The sequence below is a fragment of the Cetorhinus maximus genome, chromosome 1 (assembly GCF_964194155.1).
Source record: "Cetorhinus maximus chromosome 1, sCetMax3.hap1.1, whole genome shotgun sequence".
In the NCBI taxonomy this organism is placed as follows: domain Eukaryota; kingdom Metazoa; phylum Chordata; class Chondrichthyes; order Lamniformes; family Cetorhinidae; genus Cetorhinus; species Cetorhinus maximus.
In genome coordinates, this window is record NC_135879.1 from 233,531,178 (window position 1) to 233,544,275 (window position 13,098).

General features: G+C 40.9%; 1 protein-coding gene across 1 annotated transcript in view; it reads right to left on the bottom strand.

Annotated features, from left to right (window-relative positions):
• Nucleotides 1-13,098, bottom strand: part of atrn (attractin) — a 364,031-nt gene that overhangs the window by 209,984 nt on the left and 140,949 nt on the right. Inside the window, exon 11 of the mRNA XM_078554529.1 lies at nucleotides 985-1,069. Coding sequence (XP_078410655.1) covers nucleotides 985-1,069 — 85 coding nt within the window. The remainder of the gene's footprint in view (nucleotides 1-984; nucleotides 1,070-13,098) is intronic.

Consider the following 13,098-nt stretch of genomic DNA (forward strand, 5'->3'; position numbering starts at 1 on the left):
GATGAGGAAGAATTTATTTTTTCAGAGGGTCATGAGTCTTTAGAATTCTTTTCTAGGAGTAGTGGAGGCTGAGATAGCACAGGCAATCCAACCATACAATGATATGTCTAACCAAAGTTTAAATGATTTGTCTCAACCGTTGAACTCCTGTGGCCAAACTGTAAATACTACTTACAAGCCAACAAGCTCTGAGTTCCAGTATGCCTGCATGTGCACCCACATTCCCTGGAAATGCTAATCCCAAAAACTGTTTCGTTCGAGCAAACTTCAGTCATCAATCCGATGATATTGATGAGCCAGAATCTTCCCCATTGAAACACCTTCATATGTCTGATTGCCTGTGTTTTCTCTTGACTAGTATATTCACTTCTTTGTGTTTCATTTAAGGATGTTTATTTTAAGCCCAGTTCCAAAGACCCGTGGAACACTAGGAAGCGAAACTTGGTCTTTTTCTGAAAATTGTCCATTACAAATGGCCATTTTTGCTGTACTGTCTTTTGAACTTTTAAATGTTGGTTTCCTTTAACCTTTTATTTTCTTGAGCTATTCACAAACTCAGGATGTGCGAATGTTGCAAAATGCAAGGCGGCATAATCAAAAGCGGAGGGGTTTGTGACAATCATTGTCACGGGTTCACTTACCTACAATGATGCAAAGACTCTAATAATGAGGGGCAGTGCTGAGGAGAGATTAGAAATGTTGCTGAGGAGGAACATATCTGAAGACAGAGGAGCTCACAAGGGTGATTTTCATATATAAATAGGAAAACAGATGGTGTCCAAAAATGCTAATGTTGCAAAGAGCAAATACATGTTTCTGAAGGAAAAGTTGATATTGAAACATTTCTCAACTGTACTTAAACATCTAGCTTGTGATGCATGTAAACATTGAAGACTGAAAATATTACAATATCTCTAGATTTAAATAGAAAAAGTCTTAGCTGTGATTGCTATCAACGTTAACAATTAAATCTCTGCTCCTTACCCATTGCTGAATACTGCTGAATGACCAAACCGGTTGACATCATGAGAAAGATCAGGTGTTGGCAGTACAGACCATTCATCGCAAGCTGTGGACACATAAAAGCAAGTTCACCAAAAGACCATCAAGCTTGGCTATGAATTAAATCCAAGTAAATTCAACCATATTATAACGTGCATAAAATTTACTCTAATCACTGACACAATTAAACTGAGATTGATTCATTAGCATAAGGTTTACTTAAGAAATTTACAGTTTACGCTATATTTTTCACTAGAGGCTCAATAATTATGTGCTACTTGTTTTATTGTCATAGTTGCCATGAGGGTATCAACTAAATAGTGTAGGCATGGAGTCACAAGCAGACCAGTAGAGTTACTTAACATGATGAGGTGTGATCTCAGGAACTCTGGGTGACTGGTTTCATACCATAACAATCACACAGCCATACCCTACTTTGACTTAGACTCAGATCCCATTTCTCCACCTTCAGACTGAAATGATCAACTCATTGAATCTTAACATTTAAAAGCATAATGCATGGACAGACAAAAAAAGACATCAGTCGGTACTGAACCCATTCAATCGCCGGTGGGATGGTCCTATGCAAATCATCCTTAAAAATGAACAAATCTCAAAACTTATCTAGCCAGTCCCTTAACGTTGTTCAGAACTGCTCTACTGCCATCTAGAGATAATTTCCCTCCCACCCATCAGTAGCACAGGAAAACAACTAATGGAGTCAAATCTCCTATAGGTTACTGAAGCTGTCGAACACACTGACATTTGAGAATATGAAATGTGAATTTTTTTTTATTTATTCACGGGATGTGGGGTTCGCTGGCTTGGACAGCATTTATTGCCCATCCCTGGTTGCCCTTGAGAGGTGGTGGTGAGCTGCCTTCTTGAACTGCTGCAGTCCATGTGGTGTAGGTACACCCACACTGCTACAAGGGAGTTCCAGGATTTTGACCCAGTGACAGTGAAGGAACGGCAATATATTTCCAAGTCAGGAGGGTGAGTGACTTGGAGGGGAACTTCCAAGTGGTGGTGTTCCCATCTATCTGCTGCCCTTGTCCTTTTAGATGGTATTTGTCTTGGGTTTGGACGGTGCTGTCTAAGGAGCCTTGGTGAATTTCTGCAGTGCTTCTCAATGTTAGAAGGCATAAAAGGTTAAGCCAGAGTTAAATAGCACCTAGCAGAATTGTTCACTCTAACTCATTACTTGGAACAAACACAAAGCCAAATATACAGTTTGTAAATACAGTGGCTCATTCTGCTGGCAGAGCTCTTGTGACATAACTATGGAAGAGATAATTAAATGAAATGAAGCACCTAGCAAGCCTTAGTAGCTGAAACTTTATGGAGATCATTTTAATTGATACAGGCTATTAAGGTACCACTTCAGAAGCCTTCTATAAATAGGAAGGACGGCTTCAGTGCCAGAAACTCATGCTGCAGCTCCAGTCATGCCATTAGAGGAAGGACTGTTTATCTGATGCTGAACAGAGCGGGCCAACTTTGGGACAGTGCAAACCACCACCATCAAAAACACCATCAAAAAATATATTTACTGAGTGGGTTGAAACAGGATAAGTTTTAAAAAGACTGATGACAATATTTTTAATGCAGTTCTCAAAATGGCTGAACGTTTACATAACTTCACCCTGAAAATTACAGAAAGGAGTTGTGCTGTCTGAAAGCAGCCCATCAGGACAATCAGCTTAGCTGAGTGGCCCATCCTCTGAACTACTCTAAGGCATCCAGACATAATCCATCTATTCAGGTGGGTGCAGACCAAGCCATTAAATTCAATCATTTTGGAAATGGACCCAGGCTGAGGAGAGGCTTCACTGACCATTTAATCCAATCATGTAAACAATAGAGCTAGAAAGAGGGTTTCAGAGCTTGCAATAACCAGATTTTATAACTGGCTAATTTGTGAATGGAGTCTTGTGATAGTATGCTAATACTTTGTGCTAAAGAAGACACTGATATTTCCCAGAGTCGGCATCAGACAAACCACAAATGGATAACAGCGAGAAGAGAACTCGTGGTCCCCCTTCACTCTCTCCAGCCATTCTGCAAGTGTGAGACCTGCCTGTATCTGACCAACGAAACACCATAGGCAGCGTCTTCGACACAAACTGCTGACTTCAGAGGAAAAGACAGAGATTGCCTATCATCAAGATTTTAAATCATCTTTGTGCAGAATCTGGAAAAATCACTGATCATGCCTTGAAACCATCTATCACATCAAAGTACCAGATCCATATATGACTGACTTCCTTTTGGATGCTCTTAAACAATTTAACCTACCCTCCCTCCTTATAATCTACTTGTGTTTGTGTGTGTATATAAGAGAGTTGGATGTATTTGAGAGTGTGAGTTGGAGAGTTTTTATTATTTTTTAACCAATCAGGTGTTAAGGACAATAAACACTATTTCATTTTCTTTTAAATCTTACAAGAAAACCTGTGTGTAAGAGTCTTTCACAGTCACGGCACTTAAACAGTTAAATACTCACTAAACTAACAAGCAAATTCTTTTAAAAATGCCTGTTGCGGCCAACCAAGAAGTGGAAAGAAAGGGGAGCCATAGCGAATGGTACTCAATGCTGCTGATAGCAGTGTTGAGTACCATTCACAACACCTCAGATAGTGAAGCAGTCCATGCCTGTATACAGCAAAACCTGGGCAACATTCAAACTTGGGTTGTCAAGAGGCAAGTAACATTCGCACCTTAAGTGCCAGGCAATGACGGCTGCCATCAAGAGGGAATCTAACCACCTCCTCTTGACACTTAATGGCAAAACTATTGTTGAATTCCTGACCATCAACATCCTGGGGTAAACCATTGACCAGAAATCAGCAGAGAATGACTAAAATGCTAATAAGGAGGGAAAAATTAAAGTACGAGAGAAAGCTAGGTAGAAATATAAAAACCGAGCAAGAATTTTATAAATATTTAAAAAAGAAAAATTAACCAAGTGAGCACTGGGTCTACAGAAAGTAAGTCTGGAGAACTGATAATGACAAGGAGATGGCAGATGAATTGAACAAGTATTTTGCATCAGTTTTCACCATAGAGAATACAAGTAACATCACAGATGCAGCTATAAACCAGGGGAAGTAAGTCAGGAAAATTGCTGTCACCAGAGAAGTGGGACTGAGTAAATTGTTGGAGCTACGGGCTGACATGAGCCCGGGTCCTGATGGGCTTCAGCTCAGGGTCTTAAAAGAAGTGTCAAGTGAGATAGGTTGGTTTTAATTTTCCAAAACACCCCAGATTTGGCGAAGGTCCCATTAGATTGGAAGATAGCAAATGTAGCTCCCCATTTTTCAAAAAGGGAGAAAAAGCAGGAAACTACAGGCCAGTTAACTTAACATCTGTCATAGGGAAGTTAAGGACAGTTTCAAATTGAAAGAAAAAACATACAATGTGGCAAAGATTAGTGGTAAGCCAGAGGATTGGGAAAGTTTTAAAAACCAACAAAAGGTGACAAAAAAAATAAAGAGGGAGACAATAAATTGACGGTAAACTAGAAAGTAATATAAAAACGGACAGTAAGAGCTTCTTTGAATATATAAAAAGGATGAGAGGGGCCAAAGTGAACATAGGCCCCTTAGAGAATGAAGCTGGGCAAATAATAATGGGGAACCAGGAAATGGCAGAGGAGTTGAATAAACACTTTGCATCAGTCTTCACTGTAGAAGATGCTAATTGCATTCCAACAACACTAAATAATCAAGGGGCAAAAGTGGGGGGAGGGGGAAGGAAATAAATACAATAATTATTAGAGAAAAAGTAGTCAGGAAACTAATGGGGCTACAGGCCGATTAGACCCCTGGACCTGATGGGTTGCATACTAGAATATTAAAGGAAGTAGCTACACAAATAGTGGATGCACTGCTAGTAATCTTCCAAGGATCCGTAGATTCTGGAGAAGTCCCAGAGGATTGGAAAACTGCCAGTCTAACACCCTTATTCAAAAAGGGATGGAGGCAAAAATAGGTAACTATAGGCCAGTTAGCTTAACATCTGTCATTGGGAAAACGTTAGAGTCTATTATAAAGGATGTAATAGCATTTAGTGCATTTAGAAATACATAATCTAAGCAAGCAGAGTCAGCATGGCTTCATGAAGGGGAAATCATGCCTAACAAATTTATCAGAGGTCTCTAAGGAGGTAACAAGCAAGGTAGATAAAGGGGAACCAGTAGATGTAACATATTTGGATTTCCAAAAGGCGTTCGATAAGGTACCGCACATAAGGCTACTTAATAAGATAAGAGCCCATGGTGTTGGGGGTAGCATAGATAGAGGATTGGTTAACTAATAGAAGACAGAGAGTTGGGATAAGGGGTGCATTTTCAGGATGGCAACCTGTAACTAGTGGAGTGCCATAGGGATCAGTGATGGGGCCACAATTATTTACAATATATATTAATGACTTAGATGAGGGAAGTGAATGTACTATCACCAAGTTTGCAGATGACACAAAAATAGGTGGGAAGGCAAGTGGTGAGGATGACACAAGGAATGTGCAGAGGGGTATAGGCAAGTTAAGTGATTGGGCAACAACTTGGCAGATGGAACATAAGGTGGGAAAATGTGAGCTTATGCATTTTGGCAGGAAGAATAGAGTACAGCAAGTAATTAGGAAAGCTAATATAATGTTATCATTTATTGCGAGAGGAGTTGAATATTATTTAAATGGAGAAAGACTCCAGAAGGCTGCAGCACAGAGGTGTTTGGGAGTCCTTGTGCATGAATCTCAAAAAGCTAACATACAAGTTCAACAGGTAATGGGGAAGGCAAATGGAATGCTGGCCTTTATTTCAAAGGGAATGGCGTATAAAAATAGGAAGTCTTGCTAAAACTATGCTAAAACTATACAAGGCACTAGTTAGACCATACCCAGAATACCGTGAACAATTTTGCTCCCCTTATCTAAGGAAAGATATGCTGTCATTGGAAGCAGTCCCGGGAAGGTTCACTAGGTTGATCCTGGGTATGGAGGGATTTTCTTATGAGAAGAGGTTGAGTAGGTTGGGCCTGTACTCATTGGAATTTAGAAGAATGAGGCACGACCTTATTGAAACATTTAAGATTCTTAGGGAGCTTGACAGGGTAGATGCTGAGAAGGCTGTTTCCCCTTATGGGAGAGTCTAGGACCAGAGGGCATAATCTCAGATTAAGGGGGCGCCCATTTAAAACAAAGATGAGGAGGAATTTCTTCTCTCAGAAGGTAGTCAATCTGTGGAGTTCTTGACCGCAGAGGGCTGTAGAGGCTGGATCATTAAGTATATTCAAGGTTGAGACACAGGCAGATTTTAAATCAGTAAGGGAATCAAGGTTTAAGGGGAAAAGGCAGGAAAGTGGAGTTGAGGATTATCAGGTCAGTTGTGATCTCATTGAATGGCGGTGCAGACTCGATGGGCCGAAAGGCCTAAATCTGCTCTGTCTTATGGTCTTAAAATGTTAGAAGCCATTATGAAAGAAGTTGTAGCAGGGCACTTGAATAAGTTCAAGGCAATCAGGCAGAGTCAACATGGTTTTGTGAATGGGAAATCGTGTTTAACCAACTTATTGGAGCTCTTTGAGGAAGTAACATGTGCTATGGATAAAGGGGAGCCGGTGGGTGTACTGTATGTAGATTTCCAGAAGACATTTGATAAAGTGCGACTTCAAAGGTTATTGTGGAAAATAAAAGCTCATGGTATAGGGGGTAACATATTAGCATGGATAGAAGATTGGCTGGCTAACAGGAAGCAGAAAGTAGGCATAAATGGTCTTTTTTTTTAGGTTGGCAAGATGTAATGAGTGGTGTGCCACAGGAATCAGTGCTGGGACCTCAACTGTTTACAATTTATATAAATGACTTGGATCAAGGGATTGAAGGGATGGTTGCCAAATTTGCTGATGACACAAAGACAGGTCAGCAAATAAGTTGTGAAAAGCACATAAGGAGGGTAACAAACAGATATAGATATGTTAAGCAAATGGGCAAAGATCTGGCAGATGGAGTTTCATGTGGGAAAACGTGAAATTGCCCATTTTGGCAGGAAAAATAAGAGAAGCACATCTAAATGGTGAGAGATTGCAGAGCTCTGAGGTGCAGAGGGATCTGGGCATCCTGGTGCATGAATCACTAAAGGTTAGTATGCAAGTACCACAAGTAATTAGGAAAGCTAACAGAATGCTATCATTTATTGCGGGGGGAATTGAATACAAAAGTAGGGAGGTTATGCTTCAGTTGTACAGGGCATTGGTGAGGCCATATTTGGAGTATTGTGCACAATTAGAGTGAGTGGGCAAATACATGGCAGATGCAGTATAAAGTGGATAAGTGTGAAGTTATCCACTTTGGTCGGAAGAAGAGAATGGCAGAGTATTATTTAAATGGTAATAGATTGGGAAATGTTGATGTACAAATGTTGATGGGTGTCCTTGTACACCAATCACGCAGGTGCAGCAAGCAGTTAAGAAGGCAAAGGTTGGCCTTCATTGCAACAGGACTTGAGCACAGGAGCATGGGTGTCTTACTGCAACTGTATAGGGCCTTGGTGAGACCACACCTGGGGTAGTGTGCACAGTTTTGGTCTCCTTACCTAAGAAAGGATATACTTGCCATAGAGGGAGTGCAGCGAAGGTTCACCAGGCTGATTCCTGGGATGGCAGGATTGTCATATGGGGAAAGATTGGGCTGGCTAGGCCTGTATTCACTGGTGTTTAGAAGAATGAGGGGAGATCTCCTTGAAACCTGTGAAAATCTGACAGGGCTGAACAGACTGGATGCAGGGATGATGTTTCCTCTGGCTGGAGGGGTCTAGAACAAGGGGTCACCATCTCAGCATATGAGCATATGGAGTAGGCCATTTAGAACGGAGATGAGGAGAAACTTCTTCACTCATGAACCTGTGGGATTCTCTACCACAGAAGGCTGTGGAGGCCAAGTCACTGAATATATTTAAGGAGGAAATAGATTTCTAGACTGTAAAGGCATCAAGGGGTATGGGGAGAGAGCGGGAGTATGGTGTTGAGATAGACGATCAGCCATTATCATACTGAATGGTGGAGCAGACTCGAGGGTCTGAATGACCCACTCCTGCTTCTATTTTCTATGTTTCTAAATATGCAAAATTTAAATTTCTTGGGTAAGCAAGTTAACATTAGAAAGTTTGCACTGTACTGAATAGTTCCTACATTAGATATATAAAGAAGACATGAAGGATAAAAGTGAAATTTCTTTATTGTAGAGATAAGTATCAAACACCACGCCAAATGCAAATAGTCGAATTCTGAATTGCTCCTAAGTTTTTCAAAGTATGGGCCAGACTTCACCTACATATCCCAAAAATAATTGGATTGTGTAGGGACTTCAGGATTGCTGCATAAAACTGTCTGGCTATAATTTTAAATTAAAAATGTCTTTAAGCTTATTAATCTCAGGAAGAATAATATATCACCTTTATCCTCTCTAACCTAAACTGGTTTTTAGTGTATCAAAACCTCAAATTTCCTTGGGTTTAAATCCCTCCATAGTTTTGTTACAATTTCCGTCTCTGTAATCCCCTTCAGTATTGCAACTATGTTCATTAAACTTTCCTTTCCTCCAGCTGAGACTTTTTGGTCAATTCCCTACTCGGAACCTCAACATTAGCAGCCATGCCTTCAGCTGCCCAAGCCTGATGTTTTGGAACTAACGCCCTATGTGTGATTCTGTGAGTAACCCCCCCACCAAGCTCCCCCCTACATTCCTCATTCCTCTGTCAAGTCCCCTTGGACAGTGTTAAGGATTCTATATAACTCCATGCAGCTGCTGGTGAAACCACCTGGTGCAACATTAAATCTGCCATTAACCTTGCGTTGCAACAGTGAAAGCACTTCAAAAATTCATTTCATGCTTTGGCATAACCTGAAGGTCTGGAAGGCAATATAAATTCAAGGTCTTTCTTTACATACCAGCTTTAGCACTGCCTGCTTTGAGGCGATTCTAAAAGTGTTATGTGGATGCACAGAGAGAAAGGTAAACAGAAATGAAGAGAGATTCAGAATTCTTTGTACAAACAGCCAAAGGAAAGCCTTAAAAAGCACATTACATTTAAATGGCAATGCTGCCCTCTACTGCACATTTTTACACAACGTACAGCACATAAAATGTCTATTTTAAGTCACAGCAAAATCAGGGCATTAATAAAACTTACCTTTCTGCTTAATTGAGCAGAAACTGCTCCTGATTGACTATTAGCCCTCTAGCACTCAAATACATATTGAAAGTGCAGGCTGCACAAAATAAAATCAGTTTAGAAAAGTGACGACAGCTGATATGAATTGTTCATATGTTTTTTTTCCCCAGAGTTCACTTCTTTTTGGGGGTGGGGGCGGGGGTGGAAGATGGGGTTTGTGTGTTTACACATCGAAATAACAGAAAGGTACCAAATCAGTGCCTAAAAGAAATGCAGGGACTGTTCTGAAAAAGAGAAAATATTTTAGGGCTGTAATCCTAAATAAGTACTTTGCTTTATCCTGATGCTGACTGGTTTGCTGTGCACTTCCAGTGTCTATTTGTTTTTAGTGCAGAGCTGTGGCATTCACAGAAAGTCTCAAAAAGAGAAAACCAGGTTAAATTATATGTCTTGTTTCAGATGCTGAATGACCTGCTATGCATTTCCAGCATTTTTTGCGTAACATTCAAAACGACTTTTATCAGCTTAGGAAACAGAAATAGTAGTTTACTGCACGACTGGACTCTATTTACTGTGGACATATTTTTTTCTGTGTTGAGCTTCATAAAACGCTTCAGCATGTAAAGAAGTACTTGCATTTATTTATACATCCTTTTAACAAATCAAAACATCTCAAACACGTGAAGGGGGCACACAGTAGAGTGCATAGCCCCATGCTGTGTTAATCACACAGCTCTTCCTTGAGGCTTTTCCTTGGTTGATGCTCTGTAACTACAAAACTGAAAAAGAATCTTCTTATTAAAAGCTTTCATCTCACTGAGGAGGCTTCAGGGCAATCCAGTTCCAACAACCTGCTTTGAAAACTCTGCTCACATTTTGACAGCTGTGACAAATTCCATCACAAGTGCTGAGATAATCCATAACATTCTAACACAATCAACAACATTCTAAATAAAACAATTTTTAAAAAAAAAAGTCAATTTGCCCTATTGTTAATGGATCCATTGTTAATGGATCCTTTAAAAAAATTCCAGGATGCAGATCTGCATCTTCGTCAAGTAGTGATCAGTTCTTCCGTGGGCCATACCCTATCTACCATTTGTTGAAATCAGTCCATTATTTTCGATAAATTGTTTATAAAAAGGAGCAAAACATTACCTCACCCATTTTCCGCCATATTTTCCATTTGTCTCAGCCGCCCCGCTCTGAGTGAATTTGATAAATTACTGCCAAATTAGGAGCAGCATTGTACTATAGGCCTGTGACTGCTTGGAACTAGATTGAAACTGGACACTTATTGGAGAATCTAGGTCTGATTTGAACCTCAATCACAAGGATGAAACGCCAGCGTTACCACACCATTCAGTTCTGTTGGATACTGTTAATCTGATCAGAACCTTTAGAGCAGTGCTTCCCAAACTTTTTCCCACTGACCCCCCACTTTGAGGCTTGGCAATTGCAGTGACCACAGAGTGTGAGACAGGTTGAGTGGGGGGGGGGGGAGAAGAGCTGTGAGATCTTGAGGCAAAGGGTGAGGGGGAAGGAGGAGCTGTGAGAGCAAGGCAGGTGTTTAAACTGCAGGGTTTTGAAATAAAAAGCACCTACCATTTCACTGGCTTTTCTGGAGCAGGAATCAGACCTCAAAATATTAGTCAGTTAGGCCATGCCCATCGTTAAAAAATGCAAGTATTTAAAGGGGCCTCGCAGCTGTTAACACTCGGTCAGAGCTCCACTTCTGCCTTGGAGCTCGCAACCCCAAAATTTCATCTCGTGGTCCCACTGGGGTCACGACCCACAATTTGGGAAGCCCTGCTTTAGGGTTTTTGAATAAAGACAAGATCTTTTTCTATGCCTCAGGTGTGACATACAGCTTTAAAAGTGGGGATGGCTAACATGCAAATTATCAGCATGTGTGGCTGGTCTTCTCCTGTTGCTCCCTTTGCACAGTTAAATAGTCAAACAGCTAATATGAGCTTCTTCCAGAAGGGAAAAAGGGTTAAGTACTGCATCTGCATCCCTCCTTGAACAGTGAAGCTCAACGCAAACTGGAGGAACAGCACATCTTCCGACTTTCCGACTAGGCACTTTACAGCCTTCCGGGCTGAATATTGAGTTCAACAATTTTAGATCATGAACTCTCTCCTCCATCCTCACCCCCTTTCTGATCCCCTTTTTCCAATAATTTATATATATTTTTCTTTTCCCACCTATTTCCATTATTTTTAAATGTATTTCCATTCATTATTTTATCTCTACCTTTTAGCCTATTTCGGTTCCTTCCCCCCACCCCACGCCCACCAGGGTTATCTGCTCCTTGCTCGTCCTGCTTTCTGCCCTTAATGTCACCATTAGCACATTTCTTAGCTAATATCACCACCGTCAACACCTCTTTGTCCTTTTGTCTATGACATCTTTTGGCAATCTCCACCTATCACTGGCCCTCTATCCAGCTCTACCTGTCCCCCCCCCACCCCCCCCCCCCTCCTTAAACTAGCTTATATTTCACCACTTTTCTATTTTTCCTTAGCGCTGGTGAAGAGTCATACGGACTCAAAACGTTAACTGTGTTCCTCTCCGCAGATGCTGTCAGACCTGCTGAGTTTTTCCACGTATTTTTGTTTTTGCATCCAATCACAACTTTTGGGATCAAGTAAATTAGTGGATATTTTCAGCTGATGTCTGATTCTGCTGGCCGGTACAGCATGAAGCGCTAGCATGAATATCTCCCTTCCCTCAGTTGGGCATTATCCAGTTCCCAGAATGTCTGCACTGCAGATACAATGGGATTTATAACTGTCAGTTTTTGACAGCAGATTGCACTGTCAAGCAGCAAGTAACCTAACAACGGCCGCCTATGAAAAGGGACAAGAAAGGTACTTTTGAACCTTGCCATTCTTAACTGCATTGAAAATCATCCGAATATATGCATTTGTCACTAAGGAAGCAGAATTATGTTTTGTTCAGAAAAGCAAACCTTCACAATCATCACCAAAAATTAGTTAAACAAGGTAGCCACAATGGCTCACTTGGTGGCTAAGCCATATGAACCAGAAGGTCCCAGGCTCTTCTCTAATCTATGCTCAGCCAACTGATGGCAGATGGGGGTGGGGGGGGGAAGAGTAATTAACATTTGGGAAGAGAGCAGTAAGCAAGTGGAGTTCCTGCTCCTGAAAACATTTTCTTTAACTATTGCTGGAAAGTGCAGAAGTAGAGATATCAATTGAGAGTAAGATTGGGTTTGGCTGTGAAGCTTCCCACACTCAAACAGCCTCTCCATCTCATTATCCAGTTTTACATACGAAGAATCAGCCCTTGGGAAAATACTGCAGGTCGGCAGCCAAAGGTGTCAATCCCTCCAGTAACAAGGGGGAAGAGAAGGAGACAAAGTTACTTAAGGCTACATGAACTGGATTGGATAACATGAAACCTGAGCTTTATTTAAAAGTAATAAACAGTAATAAGCAGTGTGAGGCACCGGGAATAAATCAAAATTAAGTGAGATGGTGGAAGGTGGCCTGAAGACCCAACACAACGCTGGAACATCACTGCACTAAGTACCCCAATAAGTTAATATGCATGTTTAGATATATTGCCATTGAACCAAGTGCTCCATAACACAGGTCGAGTATCCTTTATCTGAAACCCTTGGGGCCAATTGCGTTTCAGTATTCAGATATATGCGGATCTACCGTATATACGGTAGGCCTACTTACATTACGAGAGCCTAAGTCTAAGCTAGCTATAGTTTACAAATACTAGGTTGTTTCTCAATTTGCCAACTCTCTCACACCCTACTTCTTACCTGTTAACACTTAATACACCTGTAGTGTAATATTACATTGCTTTATTAACATACAAATTAACTGCATATCCATTCAAAAAAACGTTCGATTTTTGAATGTGTTCGGTTTTCAGACGTATGGATA